The 21,059-nt window shown below is 41.5% G+C and overlaps 1 protein-coding gene across 1 annotated transcript in view; it reads right to left on the bottom strand.

Moving 5' to 3' along the window:
- Window positions 1-2,038: 2,038 nt before the first annotated feature.
- ANAPC1 (anaphase promoting complex subunit 1) overlaps window positions 2,039-21,059 on the bottom strand; it is a 3,613,296-nt gene continuing 3,594,275 nt past the window's right edge. The window contains exon 50 of the mRNA XM_044060160.1: window positions 2,039-2,376. Within this exon, the coding sequence (XP_043916095.1) occupies window positions 2,261-2,376 (116 nt within the window). The 3' untranslated portion in view covers window positions 2,039-2,260. The remainder of the gene's footprint in view (window positions 2,377-21,059) is intronic.

Below are 21,059 nucleotides of genomic sequence, written 5' to 3'. Positions count from 1 at the left end.
TAGAAAAAGTATGGGGTGATATACTAAAAGAATGAACCCTTGTCTCAAGCTTCATTTCTTGAATGCCTCTTATAGGTACTCACCTGAGGATATGAAAGGGGGGTTGGGAAATCAGGGAGTAATGTCAGTATAAGTTAAAAATGCAACTGTTTTCTCTTCTCTATAGTTTATCTGCAATCAGGGTGTTCTCGTGGCTAAATGAATGTGCAACATTTTGCGTTTTTGACTAAACAAAGAATAGGGATGTTTTTGAAGTGTGTTAGATATCCAGACTTGCTATGTCCTCTTGTTAATGTAACAAACAAAGATGAAAGACTAGGAACTGTCTTTCTACTTGGATATAATTTCTATAATGGCTGGCAGACTTCATGGCTAGCTTATTACTAAGACACTAGACTGGATTCAAGGGAAAGGAAACAGACTTGGATGTGCACTGGCAAGCCTATTGCTACTACAAGTAAAACAAAAAAAAATATCTTACTACTTTACTTCCAGTGTCAAGAAAGTGATGTCATGTGATGAACAAGGCAGGCTGGGGAAAAATACTGTATATAACTGCATTTGGCACACTGTACAAAAGACGACAGATGTTTTTGCTGTATTCTTTGTGGTAGTACTTCTGTAGTAAGCTCTGGACAGGGAACTTGGGCATCTAGGGCTTATGCTTTTCAATATGCAGCTCATCTAGTTTATTGCCTTTTACTTTTTATATCTTTCTTTCTTAGCCTTTAGTTATCTGTGGGTGCCAACCTATGCATATTTTCATCTGCATTTCCAATTTTTTTTATTATTTAAGTAAAGTTCACTTATTAACTTTTAAGCTGCTGTAGTTGGCTTATTTATTTAGTTTACTATTTGGCTTATTTTAAGAGCAGCCAGGTAACTGGGGATGATCTCTGGCATAAACCCAGAGTGGTGGCTGTAGAACCATGACAGGAAGAAAGCTTTGAAAAATTGGTGAATTCTGCCTGCCTTCCCTAGGAATTGTGTGTGTGAAGTGCAATTACCACAGAGAAAGGAACAATGCAAAATGTTAGTTCACAGAGAAAGTGGTGAGACAGGGGACTGGTGGTGCATGTCCAATGACTCAGCTTTGTAAGTGGCATACATGCAGGCCAGTCTGGGTGTGGGGTTTGGAATACTATACACATGGTGGCAGTGCATATTCACATGCTCTTATAGCCAGGTTGTACTTTGAGGACTAAGATTAGTGTGCATTGTCTTGTCATCACTTCAGTCTTAGTTGGCAGTGGTGGGATTTAAGCCACATTACTGCCAGCTATCTTTATGTCAGCGGGTAGCATCCTGTCATCTGGGTGTCAAGCTGGTTGCAGGTGATGCATTTGTACGGTCACATTTGATGGAAATGTTGCCAGTCCAGCATCACAGAGATTTAATGGTGGTTGTCAAAACAGGTCTAAGTATGTCCCCAAGTGTGGGATCATCCAGAACAGGATAATCCAGAAATTAGCTCAATTTTATTGATGGAAAGTACAAACAAAACCAAAGAACAAAAGAAGATACCGGTATTATATCAGGAACTATAGTCAGTCAGTAGTTATTCCAACTTTTGTTGGGAGTAACTATTTGCACGCTATTATGCTACACATTTTACTCTATGCTTTTGTCTCTTTTATCACAAAGTGTCTGCATACTCTGCTCTGACAATCATGTATAATACAATTATCTACACATATGGTCTATGAAGTGCTTTGCTATTGAGCAAAGCAGAAAGCACAATGTAATTACAGGTCTCTGAATCAGTTTTATGTGTAAATCATCACCATTACACCCATATAACTGTTAAACAATGTCTATGTCCTTTCTGAATCCCAGCCACAGTTTCTCTTAGAATAAAAGTTCACAAAACAAAAAAAAAATTAAAATAAACTCTGATCAGTGCAAGAGGAGTGATTAGCAAAGTTCACAAATATTCACTTTTAGCACTCTGCTGAACTGGCTGTACCTACACCTTTATGGTACATATAACATATTGTTAACAGCAAGGAAATATCGAGAAACAGACAATTTACTACAAAAGTATATGTATTTATTTTTCATTCAGTCTGACAATTACATTGTCGATAATAAAAAGTACATAACAGATTCTTGCATTAAGATCACACTACTCATAACAGTTTCAAAAAGAAACTTTTAAATACTCTGACAACTTTCATCATCATCATCTTTACTGATAATACAAATGTAGAAATACTGTATGTTTTATCATCACCATATAAAGCCTATCCCATCAGGACAGTCAATACACCATTAACTGTGGGTTCTTAAGAAACAGAGGTGCAAGCCTCAGTAATGCTCGAACTGGCACTCTCAGCTGACTGAATTTTAGCATTATTTCTGAGAAGGTTGTGGTTCCTGTTGTAGGAAAAGAAAAAAAATAGAAAATTAAGAGGTCTCAAAACTAGATTTACAGTTACAATCACTCAGCTAAATAAGTCAAAACTAGGCAAAAAAAAAAATCATACAAATTTTGTATACATAATAAACCATCTTAAAATATGAAATTCATCTTCACAATTCACATTGGGGGGGATGGGGGGGCAAAGCCCCCCACCTATATTCGTTTAATAGAAGAAAATAAAACAAAAAGTACACATTTAAATGAAAATAGGTGGGGGGCTGCGCCTCCCACACCCCCCTAACTATATACATCAACTCCACGGTCGCACGACATTGGGGAGGGGGACAAATCCCAGTTTTATGCCATGAATAGTGGCTTTCAATCAAATGAAATTTCGACCAAATGAGTTTCGATCAAATGGTCTGTCGATCAAATGAAGTAGATCTATATATATATATATATATATATATATATATATATATATATATATATATATATACACACACACACACACACACACACACACATACACACATACAAACACACACGGTAGCCTAAAAAAGCTGAATACAGACTGACATTTTTCTCTTTACCAGCTTTGTAAAATCAAGATTTTTGTTAAATCTTCATATTATTTCACTTGGAATTATATTACAATACGGATGCTGTGGATCACTGAAGGTGCAGTGCTTGAAAGGAGATGTGAAAATAAGGCTACTATAAAAATGAAGAGGTCACCTTATTTTTATCACATCAAAAATACTGTGCAGCTATTGCGCACCTTGTTTTCACAGATCACAATCCAAAAGAAAGTAACAAAATAAATAATGTTAAGAAATTAGGGAGAAAAAGATTAATTCTGACCACTCACTATCTCACTGTGAAAATGCATTCACTATGCATACACTTTTTGGAAACACATGCTTGATATCTGTAAGCATAGTGCAGTAATGAAATTCGAAAATATATACAATAGCACTTGTTATATGTCATTGACATAAAAGAAGGGTGATAACTGAGTGCAAGTTTGTGTATGATGTGATAACACCTAATTACATATTACATGCATGTTGACATAACACCAGGTCACTGCCACCTTCTCAGTCAGCAGACAGTATGTACACAACACAAAGTCATCGGGTAAGCATTATGCTGATTCATTTTCTCCATAACTACTGCTCTGAGTTTTTAATCTGTACTCAGTGACATAAATGAATGCACTCAACTTTCTCAAAGTTCTTTACCACTAGAAGAAGCTCTTGGAAGGGAAATCCAAGAAGACAACTCAAAGAAAAAGGTGGGAAAAAGAAAATCATTCAAAGAAAACACTTCCTATGTGGTTCCAAATGGCTGGTCAGCACTGCTGTTGAAAGCTGATTTTGGATTTCTGAAACATTAGCATCACATTATGTTTTTATGCAACTAACCTAAGATCTTTGAGACAGCACCCATCATCAATAACAAGATGCAGAATGCCAGCTCCATTAGCACAGTGGGGATATGGCCCTAGCTGCAACCATGGCAACCTAAGTTAAACTACTGCCTCAGGTGCCTACTGGAGATGGTGAGGGGAAGGAGAGGAATGATGAGGTTTTAGCTTGCTGGCCTCTCCTCAGTGGAAAGCCAGAGAGTGTGTGCAAGTCTTGGTGTACTCCCCATGGCAGAATATGGAGGTGCTGTCTACAAAAGAGCAGGGCCACAATTCTATTACATTCAGAAGAGTGAACACCAATCTCAAGGTATACTGCTCTCTAACACTGGGATAGTACAGGTGCATGCAGGGGACAGGCAGAGTTAAACAAAAGAAAAACCCTATGGCTCGTGATTGTACTTTGGTAGGAGAGGTCCAACTGATATCAGAGAACAAGATGGTCAGCTGGTAAGAAAAATTCACAAACACCTAAAATACATGTAGTATTATTACTCTAAGAAAATAAGAAATGGTGACAAACAAGATTTTTTTTTTTTTATTAAACCCAATCTGAAAAATCAAGTCCTGTAGAACTCTCCCAGTCAAAATCAAACCTAAATTTGCAGGCTGTAACCTGGTTGTATACATATACACAAGTTATACTACATCTCTTTGGAGAGGTAACAGTTCAGTTTGGTACTAGACTGAATCAGCCTCCTTACAGCACATTTAAAGCATCTAAAACCATGCTGCTATTATCTTTATTTTGGTCCTTACCAAGCAGTGTGTTAGGATATGCCTTCTAACAAAGAAATCACTGCTATCAGATGCAAAGGAGATGCCAACAGTTACACACGTGGTTCTATAACTGCACCTCATGGTCCAGTGGTCCACAAACGTAATTACTGGATGGGCTGATTCCCCCAGGCATTTTCCACCAGAGGTGTTTGTTATTGAACTGAACTACCAACACTGTTCATTCCCCAAGGAAAAAAAAAGCTATCCAATGCCACTTGATCCTACTTTCCTTCCCTTTTCTCATAATTTTAGTTATGCATTAATTAAGAAGTATGACAAAACTCCTTTATTTATGTATCTAATAATTTATCAGATCAGATCTCCTCTGCAGCAGCTGACTCCAGCATCAAAAGTAATTTCTCTCTCCCTTGATCTTTTGATTGATTATGTGTGTAAATAAGCTGCCTGTCGAAGGAGGACTGGGAATACGCGCTACAGTGCTAGGCACATTAGTATTAGCAAACACTGATCTGAGGACAGCATTCCACTACCCATCATCTTACTACTAAGACTTTATGTGCTGTTTCTGCATGGGCTGTAGTTAAAGAATACTTTTGCTTTGTACACATTAATTAATGCTATAGATAATACGGTGCTGCTTTGCTGCCATGTGTACGTTAATCTTCATACTGTGGTTACTGATTTAATCCCATTTTATTTAACTGAAATGTTTCCTGATCTGTGTCAGTGCTGTTTACTTCAGGTAGAAGCAATATGGACATAGTTAAATGGTTGGCTAGTACATAAGGCTTGCTTAGCTGCTAATACATGTGCTTTATGTTCAATATAAAGGATGGCTCCCCCTTTTTAAAAGGTTTAACATGCAATTTTATTGAATTACTGTCTGCAGATTAAACAAAACATAGTTCTTCTGTCTGACAACTCTAGACTGAAAGTAATTCCTCATACCATGGACACACTTCTGCTGTACAGACAAGGTCATAAGAAGGCCAAAACATGTATACGGGTGAACTGCTGTGCAGCATGTAACTTCTGCATGCACATCCACAGCTAATGGTGTCTGGCTTTGTTAGTCTGAATCTGTCTATAAAGACTTAAAATGGAAAAAGTCATGAACATTCAGAAGCTATATAGCTGAAATACTTGATGTCCTTAAAGTATCATTTGCATATATTCCATGGGCCTCTCTTTCAGGAGGCTTAAGGTATCACACAGTGAAAACACTAGCTTAGCTTGGTTTTCTTGTAGTTTTTACATACCTCTTAACCTCCTACTGCAAGAAATCTAGATAAAGCCCAGAATAATAGGGAAACAAAGGCCTAAAAATCAGCAACAGATTTTAAATATTAATCTCAAAACTTAGAAAGTTGATGGAATAACAGGTTTTGTTGAGTGTGCATTTTCTGAGGGATGTGGGTGTCTGAATCTCATGCATCTTTTCATCATTTAGTGACTCCAATCTACAATGAGTTGCCAGAAAACCACAAATTTTATGAGGAATCGACTGAAAATATGAGGTAAAAATCTGGACATTCTGAAAAAATGTGGACAACAGAGGTATGTTTATCTACATTAATTAAAATTTCAAAAGAATGCCTGCCCCTTCTTGAAGCTTATGCAAAGTTTTGCGTCAGTGTTTGAAGCTTACAGGATATTCTTAAAAGGATGCATACTTAGACTTTTCCACAATAATTGTTGAAAACTCTAAAGCTCCAGGAATGAGACTACTTGATGAGTAGTGAACTGCTGAATTAAGTTCCCTTAAAAGCACAGAGAGATCACTGTCAGTCTGGGACTGGTTTCTCCCTCTTTCTCCAGATCCCCAATAAGACTCTCCACTGGCACAGCTTTAGGGTTAATATCTCAGTTGAGCGGTAAAGCCAAAACTCCAGCACTTTCTCTGTCCAACCAGTGCTTCATGGCCCTGCCCAAGTAGCTGACACACACTTTGAGATTTGATTTACACACACAGACACACACACACACACACACACACACACACACACACACACACACACACACACACACACACACACACACACACACACACATACACTCTCTCTCTCTCCTGGGAAAGGCTGGCACAGGTTTACTAGTTATGCCCCCCTCTGCCCAGACTAAAAGGTAGTTATCACTGCCAACAACCAGCTTCTTCATCAGCTACTATAAGGCTTTTACAAAGGGTGCCCATGTTACTAGTATCCAAATGGTAAGTGTGACCAATACTTTCAAGATTATTTAGGAGTGGCCTGTACAGTGTCACTAAATACATATGCAAGTACTCTAAGAGCTTAAATATCTCTAAACAAACCAGCCACAATTAAAAGGTTTAAATATATTTATTAATAAATAAAAGAACAGGACAATATTTAATAACTCAGCACAGTGACTACAGAGTTCAGAATCACAGGATACATTTTAAAACAGCATTGCAGGACAGTCTCAAATAAATACAGAAAACATCTAAACTGATCTTTACTATATTCCTATCTATATCTAAGCGAGATCCCTGTACCCTGGTTACTTACTATTAGCAAGGCAATTGCTGATGAGAGAATGTTTCCAGGTCCAAAGACAAATACAAAATGCCCAGACTCACTCTCTGAGATAGATCTTAAATTAATAATGCACATTGCTGCTTGGTTAGCTGGGATGGCATCACTCTATCACCAGCCTTCAGTTCTCAGGCTAATATAAACTTAGAATTTAGCACCTCTGTGTCAGAGATGCATACCTCTCAGAAGTTTGGCTAGAACTGGAAGTCATAAACCAGTTAAACACTTTACATTTGAAATTTAGCAATTATTTCTGTTTCAAGAGAATAGGAAAACCTCCAACTCTAGACATCGTGTCTGCTCTGAGCTGAAACAGAGATAACAGAATCATAAAACAATTTCCACTTATTTTCTTGAGGTTTTGCAAGTTAACTCTGTATGTTCCAACTTCTACCATTAAAACCCACATCTGCACAGGTATATAGTTTATACACATTTCTGCTCTTTTCCAGCAGGTACACTGTGGTTACATTCTTGAAACTCAGTACATGACATTCAGTTCAACACACACTTCTGCACTAGTAGTTTAACATACACATAACATATAGTTCTCTTACATTTGTAAAATAAGCCTATGGATCACAAATGACATATGATTATTTCCAAAATTCTAGATAGCTGGGATGGCAGCCTCACAATCCCACCCCCAGAAAACTCAAGCTAGTTTTTCAAGTGACCCTTGAGAAATGTTGCCTGAGAGGGTTCAGCCTATCTGAGAATATCTTACCCCATTCCCTGTCTTGAGATTCCAGCTGCCTTGGCATTGCTGACCCCAGTACCATAGGTTCATTGGTGTGTAATAGGCTAATGGCCCTGTAGCCTTTATGAGCTTAACCCATAGGATTACCCTGGCATCGTGCCACCTGACCCTAGTTCCCAGTGCCTCTGCTGAGTACAGCCACTGGCGTGACCCCTGGGGTGAATTTTCTATTTCCCATCCACTCATCAAGATTTCTCTTAAAGAGGGCCAGTAAGGTGCTCTGCTTGACTTGTATGGGAAGTCTATTCCATAGCATGGGCAGTCTCTGGGTTAGGAACCTGTCCCTCCAGCATGTTCTATTGATTGTGGTAATGAGGTTGAGGTCTCCGGAGCATGTGGTGTGGAGGGATTGGGATTTCTTTAGATGTAGCATTTTTAACAGAACTGGGTCAGACATGGCTTTGTAAATCAAGCAGGGATTGCCTCTAAGCAGGCGATATGAGACACAGAATAGCTGGGAGTTTTAAGGCCTAGGATCCTCTTTGTGAGGTACTTTTGTGGCCTCTCCAGTTGTTGCAGGTGTTTAGTGAGGTACATGCCAAATGGGGGCATTGTATTCAATGACTGGTCTAATGACAGAAGAGTAGAGGGAGACAGTGACCTCTTTCTTCCTGGATGCAAATCCCATTGTAATGAGATGGGCCACATAGAAGGACTTTCTGACCACAGTGGCAATGTGGTGGTCAAAAGAGAGGTTGCTGTCAACCTGTGTTCCCAAATCTCTTACAACACCTTCTGTGTTCAGTGGACTAACATTAATGTGGTAATTCATGGGAACCAAGTTTTTCCCAAAGGGGATGATGACAATTTTTGGCATTAAGCTTAAGGTCATGGTTCTGACACTAGTCATTGGTCTCAGTGAAGTCTTTCTGTAGGATGTCAACATCACTTGGGGAGTTAATAATCGCTCCAAACTTACAATCATCTGCGAACTTTGTCAGTCAGAGTCCATTCATGTTGGCTTGGACTTCAGAGAAGTAAGATACCAAACATGAGAAGATCCAGGACTGAAACCTGTGGGACTCCACTCATGACTGGTCGGCAGTCTGACTTGGAGTCAGCTACTTTCACACTGCTGCACGCACTGTCCCATCATATTACTGCAACCCTAGGCTCCACCACAGTAATTTGGGATTTTCCTGGCTGGCTTCCTGTAGCCATACATTCCCCACAGACTCCTCCTGCCTTGTACTGCAAATACTTAACACAAGGGCCTCCCTATCATGGTAAGCTTTCATTATGTTAACAAAGTAAAATCTGTGGCCCTGCCTCCTGCCTAGCAGTTCTACCATGTAGTTAACATCACTGATGTTCCTTACCATCATGTAGGGTCCCCTCCCAAGCTGCCTGCAGCTTGTTGTGTCTGATAGGAATGAGAGCCATTACCTGCTGCCCTACAAAATACTCTCTAGCTAGAGCATTCCTGTCATACCAGACCTTTTTCTGCTGGTGGACTTCTGCCAGGCTCTCCTGGGCCAAGCCCATGAGTGCCCTCAGCCTTGTCCTGAGGTTTAGGATATATGCCAGAACAGACTCCTTGTGAGATTCACACTCACCATCCCATTCAACTCGAATCAAATCTAGTGGTTCCTTCACCCTATGCCCATACAACAACTCAAAGGGTGAAAAAACTGTGGATTCCTGGGGAACCACTCTGTAAGCAAACAGATTCGGAAAATATGTGTCCCACTCCCTCATAAACTGGTCTGCAAATGCTCATAGCATTGTCTTTTGAGTGTAGAGTTTAAACTCTCAACAAGACCATTAGTCTGGGGATGGTAGGGGGTGGTTTTTAGGTGCTTCACCCCACAGTACTTCCACAGACAAGCCAGCAGGCCTGACATAACATTGGCACCTCTGTCAGTCAGTATTTCTTTTGAGAAACCTACCCTGCTGAAAATCTCTAACAACACATTTGCCACCTTTTCTGCCTCAATGGAGGACAGAGCCACTGCCTCAGGGTATCTGGTAGCATAGTCTACTACCACTATAATATACATTTTCCCTGTGGAACGTGGGGGTACTCAGTGGCTTCACAAAATCCACCGCTACCCTCTGAAAAGGCTACTCAATCACCTTGTATCCTGCCTTGCCTACCTTTTGGCACTGCTCACAGGTCCTTCAGAACCCTGTTACATCTCTGGAAATCCCAGGCCAATAGAAGTTCTGCATAATACATCTTGTCATACGTTTTATGCCCCATATGACCTGCAATGGGAATATCATGGGCTACGCTTAGAAATGCCAGACGGTAGGCTCTGGGCACTACCAACTGCTGTATTCTCTCACCCTTTAGCCCTCCCTCAGGGGTCCACTCTGTATACAGTAACCCTTTGTCCCAGTAAACAGATCCCCCCCTTTCCTTGAGTATCAGGTGCCTCACAAGCTACCTCCCCCTCAGGCCTTGTAATGTACGGTCTGAAAGCTGAGCCTGTCTCAACTCTCTCTTTGTAACCCTTCCCAGCTCCTCTTCACCAGGAAGTCTGGTATCCTCTGATGGCGGTGCTTCACTGTCAGCCTGGGTACTACTACTCACCTCTGGTCTTGCAGTCACTCTATCCAAGGGAACATAAGTACCCACAAGCAGCTGTGGCTCACCTTCAGTCTCAATGCTACAGGGTAGCTCCCTCTCTGAAGTAACCACCTCACCAGTCCTGGCTGCAAGTGTGCAGTCTGTCTGTTTCTCCCCAGGCTACCCGACCAACATGCTTGTCTTCAAGCCTGACTGCATGTAACTGCATGCACAAATGGTAGTGCATTATCAAAATCATTCCCTATCAGGACATCTGCGGGGATATCCTCAAACACACCTACTTGCTTTGCTGGCTTCTTTTTCCACCCTCCCAGTCAAGGTGTACCCTAGCCAAAGGTATTTCTAAGGGGGTCCCTCCTAATGCTCTGACTGGAGTAGACTGCCCAAGCAAGTAGTGCTCCCCTCTAACCACTGCAGGCTTCACAATGGTTAGGTCAGAGGCTGTCTCTCTCTTAGCTATGGCCTCTTTCCCATTAACTAAGATAGGATATAACCCCTGTAGTACTTTGGTACCCTTGTTGTCTCAAGACAACCTAGTGTTGGCATTTTGTCATTCCCACACACTGGCTCTCCCACCTTTTGTTCCCCACCTTGCCGCCATAGACATCTATATGCTACATGGCCCCACTGGTTGCATTTAAAACATTTAACCCTAGGTCTTGGACGTGTACCTGGACTAGTGGCTTCCCCTGCTACTGATGGACTCTGTTGGGGCCGTCTGGGCTGCCCATCATAAGTTCCCTTAAACCCCTGAGCAGCACTGGGTTCCCTTTCCTGTGCAGTGATGCCCTGCTTGCCAGGTATAGGTTTCCCTTCTTCCCCAATTCATCTACAGTAGTGCATTGTCTATCAGCTAACCAGATTGTCATGTCCTCAGGCAAAATGCTAAGGGCTCGTTCCCTCAACAAAAGGTCTGTCAACCCTTCAAAAGTGGTGACCTAACATCCACTCACCCAACTATAAAAATAAGTGCTTAGTTCAGCAACATATTCATACACACTTTCATCTGCCTTGAGTCTATGCTAACAAAACTTTTTCCTATAAGCTTCAGGTGTTAACTTAAAACATTCTAGGAAACAGTTCTTTACAACATTATAATTTAAACAGCATCAGACAGTTTGGAAAGAACAGTTACAGCTTTACCATGGAGTAAGGGGGTCAGGAAGTGAACCCAGAGCCCTTGGTCAACATTATACTGTTTACATACCCTCTCAAACACATGAATGAGACTATCAAAATTATCCCCCTCTATAAATTGTGGAAGAAATGTACTGACCTTTGTTGCTTCTGGGGTTCAGTTAATCCCCTCCCCATTGCCTCCATGACTCTGGTGAAGAGTCAGCAGCTCCTTTTCATGTTGCCACTGCCTTTCTTTCTCCTTAGCTTCCAGGTGTCTCAGTCTCTCAGCTGCTTCTATTTGCAAACATTTGGCCTCCAACTCAAGTCTCTAACTCCAGACGGATTTTTAAGTCCTCTGTGGAAAGGCTGAGCTGTCCATTTTCTGAAGGTTGCACATCTCCACAGCCAGTCTGATTGTCCTCCTGGTTGCTATTCTCTGATGCAGCTGTGACTAAAGCTGCAATCATGTCTGCTTTAGTCAGGCTGGCATGCACCAGTCCTTTAGCCTGGCAAATCTCAGCCAAATGACTCCTTGTCAACTTGCCAAACTCATCTGCCGACATACTTGCCTGCTCTCCCTAACTAATTAAGTTAATAAAGAAAAAAAAAAGCAATTGTGATATGAACTCTGAATGTTCACTGCGTGGCTGATTGAGAGTACAAACACTTTCAGTGACCACTGCAGGCAGGCTACATGAATTCAATATCCACACCACTACAAGCTAATTAATATGTGATGTGGCTATCTCACAACTATCAACCAATTATTATGTGATATGGCTATCCTACTACTGCCGCCAATTAATATGTGATGCCCCTGCACTGGCCCAGTAATCAAGGAGTCTCAATCCTCACCACTAGCACCAGTGAGGGATGTACATATTGGGAGGATGACAAGTACACACACAGCAAAGTACAGTTTTTCCCTTAAGAGCACACAGAGATCACAATCAGTCTAGGGCTGGTTTCTCCAGAACCCCAATAAGACTCCCCACTGGCACAGCTATAGGGTTAAGATCTCAGCCGAGCAGTCAAGCCAAAACCTCCAGCACCCTCTCTGTCCATCCAGTGCTTCATGTCCTTGCCCACGTAGCTGACACACACACTTTGAGATCTGATTTATATACAAACACACACACTCTTGGGAAAGGCTGGCACAGGTTTACTAGCTATGCCCCCCTTCCGCCCAGACTAAAAGGTAGCTATCATTGCCAACAACCAGCTCTTTATCAGCTACTATAAGGCGCTTACAAAGGGTGCCCAATCTTAACGTGTAATGTTACTAGTATCCAAATTGTGTGACCAATACCTTCAAGGCTATTTAGGGGTGGCCTGTATAGTGTCACCAAATACATATTCAAGTACTCTAAGAGCTGAAATATCTCTAAACAAACCAGCCACAATTAAAATGTTTAAATATATTTAATAATAAATAATAAAAGAACAAAACAATATTCAATAACTCAGCACAATGACTACAGAGTTCAGAATCACAGAAACTATTTTAAAACAACATTGCAGGACAGTCTCAAATAAATACAAAAAACATCTAAACTAATCTTTACTATATTCCTATTTATATCTAAGAGAGATTCCTGTAACCTGGTCACTTACTATTAGCATGGCAAGTGCTGATGAAAAGATGTTTCTAGGTCCAAAGACAAATACCAATTGCCCAGACTCACTCTCTGAGATAGTTCTTAAATTCATAGTCCACATTACTGCTGGGTTAACTGGGGTGACATCCGTCTTTGTCACCTGCTTTCAGCTCCCAAGCTAACAGAAACTTAGAATTTAGCACCTCTGTGTCAGAGGTACATATCTCTCAGAAGTTTGTCTAGAATTGGAAGTCGTAAAACAGTTAAACACTTTCACATTTGAAACCTAGTAATTATTTCTATTTCAAGATAATAGGGAAACCTCCAACTCCAGACATTGTGTCTGCTCTGAGTTGAAACAGAGATAACAGAATCGCAAAACAATTTCCACTTATTTTCTTGAGGTTAAGTTAACTCTGTATTTTCAAACTTCTACCATTAAAACACAAATCTACATAGGTATATCGTTTATACACATTTCTGCTGTTTTCCAGCAGGGTACACTGTGGTTACATTCTTGAAGCTCAGTACATAACATTCAGTTCAGCACACACGTCTGCACCAGTAGTTTAATATACACATAACATATAGTTCTCTTACATTTGTAAGACAAGTCTATGAATCATATTAATATTCACAAATGAGATATGATTATTTACAAAATTCTAAACAGCTGGGCTGGCAGCCTTACACTGCTTATCCCCAATTTCCCATGTGTGGGTCTCTTTGTTGTAGCTCGTTATTAGGGGAGTTAGAAAGTAAGCTGTTTAGCCTAAAAACATGGTAGGTTGGTATGAATAGACTTTCAACAGCTGCAATGCAAATTCTGCTTCCCAGAATGCACTATTCAGAAGTAGACATCAGATTTTCTTGGATGTGCTCATCCCCAATTTAACATGTGTGGGTCTCTTTGTTGTATCTCATTATTAGGGGAGTTGGAAAGCAAGCTATTTAGCCTAAGAACATGGTAGAATGGTAGGACTAGACTTTCAACAGATGAAATGAAAATTCTGCTTCTCAGAAAACGGAAGATGATCTGTCCCACTTGTCCATTTTCTGCACTGATAAAGAAATCCAAAGTCATATATTCTACTATAAGCATTGTCTTCTAAAGGGAAAGGCAATGAAAAAAAAAAAACAACAGAGAAACATACCTAAACAGAAAGGTTGCTATACATGTACCCACCATTAAAGAGAACTTTGAAGGCTTCGCAACACAGATATACCCCAGGGATTACCTCAGTGTCACTGCTCAACAGAGGCACAGCAAAATAATGGGTATAGTTCCCCATACTAAAGGGGTGGCGTAAGCCACAAAACTATGGGCTAGGCTTGTAAATGCCCTCGGGCAGATAGCCTAGTATGAACCTATGAACCTATGAACCTATAAGTAATCTAACATTAAGTAAAACCTTGAAGACAACTCAACCACAATGCCCTTTTGTATTTTTATGGATATCTCTGCCACTAGGTGGAGTCAACAATGAGTTTTGAGAAGAGACATGATGGGTCCACCTTCCTTTGCCCTTCTCATCATTTAAGTTAACTGATGACTGAGAAATTCCACCCGCCCCTGTTCTCTCCCCAGTTAAAACTACAACCTGATGAGCAACAAGCACCAATATCCATAAAATCTCTTCAAGAAAATACAGTGGGCATGCAGACAAGCTGGTTGACATGCCCTTGAAGAAAAAGTATTTCAATACAGCACTCCTTTCTGAACTGCACTTACACAGTGAGCATGTGGTAAGGACATGTGGTTGTTACATCTTTCACACTTAACTACATACCATTTCAAAGCAGTATAATACATCAGCAAAAATCACTCAGTTGCCCGGCTGCAATGCACAAAGGAATGAAGCCTTACCTGCAGCCTAGGAAACCTGGATTCCATTGATGGCCTTGCATTGGAGTAGCCAGGCAGGGAAGAAAAGGAGTGAAGAAGTGTGGCCCACTCACCTCTCTCTCTAGAGGAGGGTGCATGCTCATGGAGCAAGTGGGGATGGTTAGAGTTCTCCAGTGAAGACAACAGAAATCATCTGCTATGCTTCAATGGTGGTGGGTGGGGCTGCTTGCTGGAATATTTCCCCTTGTAGAAGTGAGGGTGTGCCAAGTGTGGACAATCCACTGCAAGTCCTACCTTCTTTAGCACAGCTGGGCATGTGCAGTGAAGCAGGGCTAAACAAGAAAACATAAACAACCCTTGATGGCTGCCTTAATGCTGGCCCCGCCCATCTGAACCTTATCCTCGTGAAGTGGACCAAAGGGCTGATGATTAGCAGGCAGCAGGAGTAAAGCATGTAAAAAAAATCACTTTGTTAATTGTTCATACAAACAAACGTCATCTAACATCAGCTACAGTATTAAACTGACTAAATTATTCTGGTGCATCTACCTAGTTCATAAATGAAAGACTGCTCTGCATAAGCAGGGTCAATTTTTCTTTTTTTTTTTTTTTGGTATTGCCATAAGAATTAAGTCAGGATCCTCTAGCAGAATTAACAACTATGGGGACCATGGGACAGTAGCATGAATCCCGTTTATTAACAGTCACCATTATAATTTTGCTGTGTATACTGACAATGCAAAATAAATTTTCAGGACACTCAAAGTAGAATATAAATTTTAAAAGGGAAAAAAGTTGTACTATAACCCTTAGATTCTTCATCCCATGAGTTATTGTTAAACATCATTATTTATTAAGTTATTTCTTACATTTATTTAATTGAATTGCACTTCTTAACTCTTATTATTGTGTTATACAGCTAATCTACTAGCTTTTGCGCTGTTATAAGGTTTTTTTACTGTTTCACTGCATTTGTGTACTGTTTTAACTGTATTTTTATTGCTAGATAGTGTTTCATTACTGTAATTGCATTTTTACTGAATTACTTAACTGTAAACTGCATTTTCATACAGAGTTCCCCACCCTTTCTCCCTGTTGGTGTCTTGCTGTTATATATGGTGGCTTTGCAGTTGCCCGCCCCAACTGTAAATTTGATCTGGGAAACTTCTCCCAGTCTAGTGTCATTAGCTCATTCTACCTAATAGAAAGAGAACATTTGAGAAGGCCAACCAACTTGTTTCTTACCTTGAATTATATTCTGTTCTTCCTTTCTCCCTTTCCACTTCATAAAAAAACACTTTGCTAGAATCTACCATTGCTAGAATCTCCTTGTGTTCTGAATGAGTGTGCATCTCAAACAAATCTGGAAATATAGAGCTGATAAGTACATATTTTGGCACTTTTTAACTGTTCGGTATTCTCCACTGTCTTCATTTTTGCTTGACTGAATTAATTATATTTTTGATGGCATTGCTTTCTGATACTCAACTGCCTCTATTTTGATTTTTTTCCCTAATTTACTGCTTTCTGCACGTTTTTAGTCATTCTTTTAATTTAATTGTATTTATTTAAACTGTATTTGCTTTAATATTGCTACACACTCGTGTGCTAATGTGCACTGCATTTGAATTGTTTTACTGCTGTTTGAGCTGCTTAAAAAAAAAAAGTTCTAAGCTTGTTTCCCACCTTTCCTGTAACTAGTCTAGTCCTGACACAGATTTGCTGTATATCCAGGACTGTTTGGTAAGCTTCTGAGCCCCCCCCCCCCCCCAAGCCTTTCTGTGTTGGACGGAAGCCTTCTAGCTTATCAGTGGGAGGGGTAAGTACTAGGCAGCCTGTCTACCATAACAGGAGTGGTTTCTGGCCCAGAAATTGTAGCTTAGTGGCCATTTGGGCAGTTTTTCCATCCCCTTCAACTTTCAAAGCCCGCGTTTGCATGGGTTTGCGATTGTTTAAGCTCTGCTCAGTGGTGCTGAGCTGAGGTAAACTATTACTGGTGCCAGAAAGTCAGCTCTTCAGTTTTTCCCTTAGATCTTGCTAGTTCTTTCTTTTTTGCACTTCAAATAGCCTAATCACTTTGCACTTCAACAGGTTTTTGTAACAATTATTACAGCACACCTAAGAGCCATCAGCACTAGTTGTTCTTCACGGAAATAGCTCCAGTACTTAGTAGCTATGACCACTCCTCCTGGCATGATTAAAGGGCAGTTCCCTGTGCTTTCTCCAATTAACCTGGTGCACTTGGGCATTCTGATGCAGTGTAGCAACCACCTCATGTACACAGACAACCCTCTCCTTTTACACTCAGACTTGTGAGAGATGCACTTATATCACCAAATTGGAAGATATGCACTCTCCAGCCAATATCAGACAAGAGGAGAAGGTCAACACCTGCACCACACCACACCACATGGAACACATAGCCCTCCAGAACACCCACTATCAAAGGTCTCACATAAAAACACAAACCACATACCCACCTTTGCGGAGGCACTCAACAGAAATTTATCCAAACAGCAGAGACCTCCAAGACAGAAACGCATTCGACCATCACAACACAGCACAAACCACAGGACACATAACTCACCTCCACAGTGTGACCCTAAGGCTAAACATTTTACCCACTACACTAATCATAGATGACTCAATAGTGAGGCACACAGATGTCCCACTCACTAGGTTGAATAAGGAGAAGGTAACAGTCTGCTGTCTATCAGGTGCCAGAATCTGACACACAACACAATCACTCAAGTCACTCCACAACAAGTACAAGTATGACTCTGTCACTGTCCATGTGGGTGTGAATGATCTGAGACGCACCTTCCCGGACTACATGAAAAGAGACATGGTGGAGCTCTCAGATTATATGGCCCAGGCAGGTATGACACTAGCTCTGAGCAGTATCCTACCATCACATAGAATGATACCGCAGTACAAAACAAAAATGATTGACTTCAATAACTGCCTGTTTCTGGTGTCATTCTAAGGGGATCCAGTATCTGTCTGCTTGGGATGACATGAGTGACAGACCTCGATGCTTTGCCAGAGATGGCCTGCATCTGTTACCCCTGGTTTCCGGGTACTGGCTAAAACTCCTGCCAATTCTATTGTGCCTTTTTGAGGTGGTATTCCAAAGACCAAATTACCACTGTAACAGCTATAAACAAATGCAATCTGAGGGTCATGCTGCTCAACGCTAGAAGTCTAAATCTCAAGATGCACTTAGTCGAAGCACTCCTCAAAATGAAGAACATCGACATTTGTGCTGTAACAGAGACCTGGTTTAAAGCGGCAGAAAGCACCCCTGCGCTACCAGGCTATAACTCATTCCACACCTTTTGGCCCCGAAACATGGACCGAAGCTCCAAAGGCAGTGGTGTCTCCATATTCATAAAGAATATGCACACCTCCAGACTACTAGCCCAGCATAATGCATCTGAGATGCTTTAAGTACAACTAACATTGGGTAAGACTGCGATCCAGGTCATAGCCTGCTATAGGTCCCCAACCATGTCCCTTGACTCCCACTCCACGTTCTTAAGTACCCTGGAATCTATCAAGGTCCAACCCAAGGCTCTCATACTAGGAGACTTCAACTACTCCCCCCCCCAACAACTGGAAAACTAATAAAGAACAAATACACTGTTCCAACAGTTCCTGGAATTCCATCAATTCCAATGCCATGAACCAGCTCATTCTGATCCCTACTAGAGGAAGCAACATCCTTGACCTGGTTATTATTAACATGTGTGACCGTTGCTCTACACCAATAGTCAATCCCGCCCTGGTCAGATTAGACCATAAACTAATCACCATGGAAATCCACATCTCACCCACACCCCCTGCAAAGGTAGCCACCTTGAAAAACTTCTCCAAAGCTGACATTGGACTCCTAAAAATAGAGGTGGCTAGCTTCACGGCACCCATGCCAATGGAAAATAGCTGCATGACTGCCGAATCATACACCAATGCACTGTATGAACATATACATAAATGCATGGAACTTGCCATACCCAACAGAACCAGGACGCTCTCCTCCAAAAAAGGAAGCCAATCTGGTGGTTTCCTGCCATTAATAAATTCTACAACAAAAGGAAGAAACTGTTGCAGAAAAAGGTGAAGTCCCAAGACTGGAAAAACTAAACAAAAAGTTGAGATTCCTCATCAAATCCTCTAAGGCCAGCTATGAAGGCAGAATTGCGGAAGAGACAAAAAAACAATCACAAAGCCTTTTATAGTTATATCAATAACCTCCAAGGCAATACCCAGATTTGCTCTGAGTTACTGCACAATGGTACCTCCTATACTGAGCCAACAGATATTGCCAACATACTGGAAGACAGATTCAGTGCCAACTTTACCCCTCTCTCCCCCCTACAGGACCAATCACAATACCAGAAGACTGCCAGGCACCCAGCATTACTGGAGCCCAGGTTAAAGCTGCATTGTCCAAGGCCAAGAATACAGCTTCCATGGGAGCACCACATCTGTGTACCCTGTTCAGTCACAGCCTCACCTCAGGCTTTGTCCTTACTGAATGGTACACTGCTACAGTCATCCCTGTCCATAAAGGGGGAGTGATTACAGACCCTGGGAATTATCACCCCATTAGCCTGATGTGTCTGATATGTAAAGCTATGGTGCGCATCATCATGGACCTGATTAACAAAGATATAGGAAATCTCCAAACTCTGGACCCCACACAGTTTGGCTTTGTGAAAGAGAGATCATGCCTGCTCAACCTGGTTGACTTCTTTGAGTCAGTCACCAGGGCTGTGAATGAAGGTAAGGCAGTGCATACAGTCTACCTCGATCTGGCCAAGGCCTTTGATAGCATTCCTCACTCGGGAATTACTGATAAACTCATCAAACTAGGCATCAACCGCTATATCACTAGGTGGGCCGTAAATTGACTCACAGATAGAACACACAGTGTGAAAGTAGTGAACTCCAAGTCAGACTGCTGACGAGCCAGGAGTGGTGTCCCACAGGGATCAGTCCTGGGTCCTCTCCTGTTCGGCATCTACTTCTCAGAAGTCCAGGCCAACACAAAGGGACTCTGGCTGACCAAGTTAGCAGATGACTGCAAACTGGGAGCCATTATTAACTCCATAAGTGATGCAGACATCCTACAGAAAGGCCTCACTGAGACCAATGACTGATGTCAAAACCATGGCCTTAAGCTTAACGCCAAAAAAATGTGTCATCATCCCCTTTAGTAAAAACTCTGTTCCCCACTAACTACTGCATCAATGGGAGCCCACTGAACACTGAAGACGTTATAAGAGATCTGGGGATGCAGGTTGACAGCAACCTCTACTTTGACTACCACATTGCCACTGTGGTCAGAAAGTCCATCTATGTGGGACATTTCATTACCAAGGGTTTTGCATCCAGTAAGAAAGAGGCCATCATCTCTCTCTGCTCTTCCCCTCATTAGACCAATCATCGAGTATAATGCCTCATTTGGCATGTACCTCACTAGACACCTGCAACAGCTGGAGAAGCCACAGAAGTACCTTACAAAGAGGATCCTAGGCATTAAACACATGTCCTACATGGACAGACTCAAAAGACTCCAGCTATTCTCGGTCTCATATCGCCTACTTAGAAGCGATTTCTGCTTGACTTACAAAGCCATGTCTGACCCAGCTCTGTTAGAAATGCTCATCTAAAGAAATCCCAATCCGTCCACATCACACAGTCCAGAGACCTGAAACTCATTACCACAATCAACAGAACATGCCGGAGGGACAGCTTCCTCACCCAGAGACTGCAAATGCTCTGGAATAGACTTCCCATACATGTCAAGCAGAGCACCTTGCTGTTCCCCTCTTTAAGAGAAATCTTGATGAGTAATAGAAAGTTCACCCCAGGGAATCACTCCAGTGGCTCTACTTGACAGAGGCACTGGGAACTAAAGATGGGTGGCACGATGCCAGGGCACTTCTATGGGCTAGGCTTGTAAAGGGCTTCAGGGTCATTAGCCTAGTACACACCTTTGAACCTTTAGTGGACATGTAACAGTCCCACTCAAGCTTTTGTCATGTTGACAGTCATTAAACACACAAAACAGAATAACCTCCTCTGTTTGGTGCCCTCACCAGAAAAAGGGG

Source organism: Protopterus annectens, chromosome 1.part2, assembly GCF_019279795.1.
Source record: "Protopterus annectens isolate FY-2018-M chromosome 1.part2, PAN1.0, whole genome shotgun sequence".
Lineage (NCBI taxonomy): Eukaryota > Metazoa > Chordata > Ceratodontiformes > Protopteridae > Protopterus > Protopterus annectens.
This window is presented reverse-complemented; position numbering and strand designations above follow the sequence as displayed.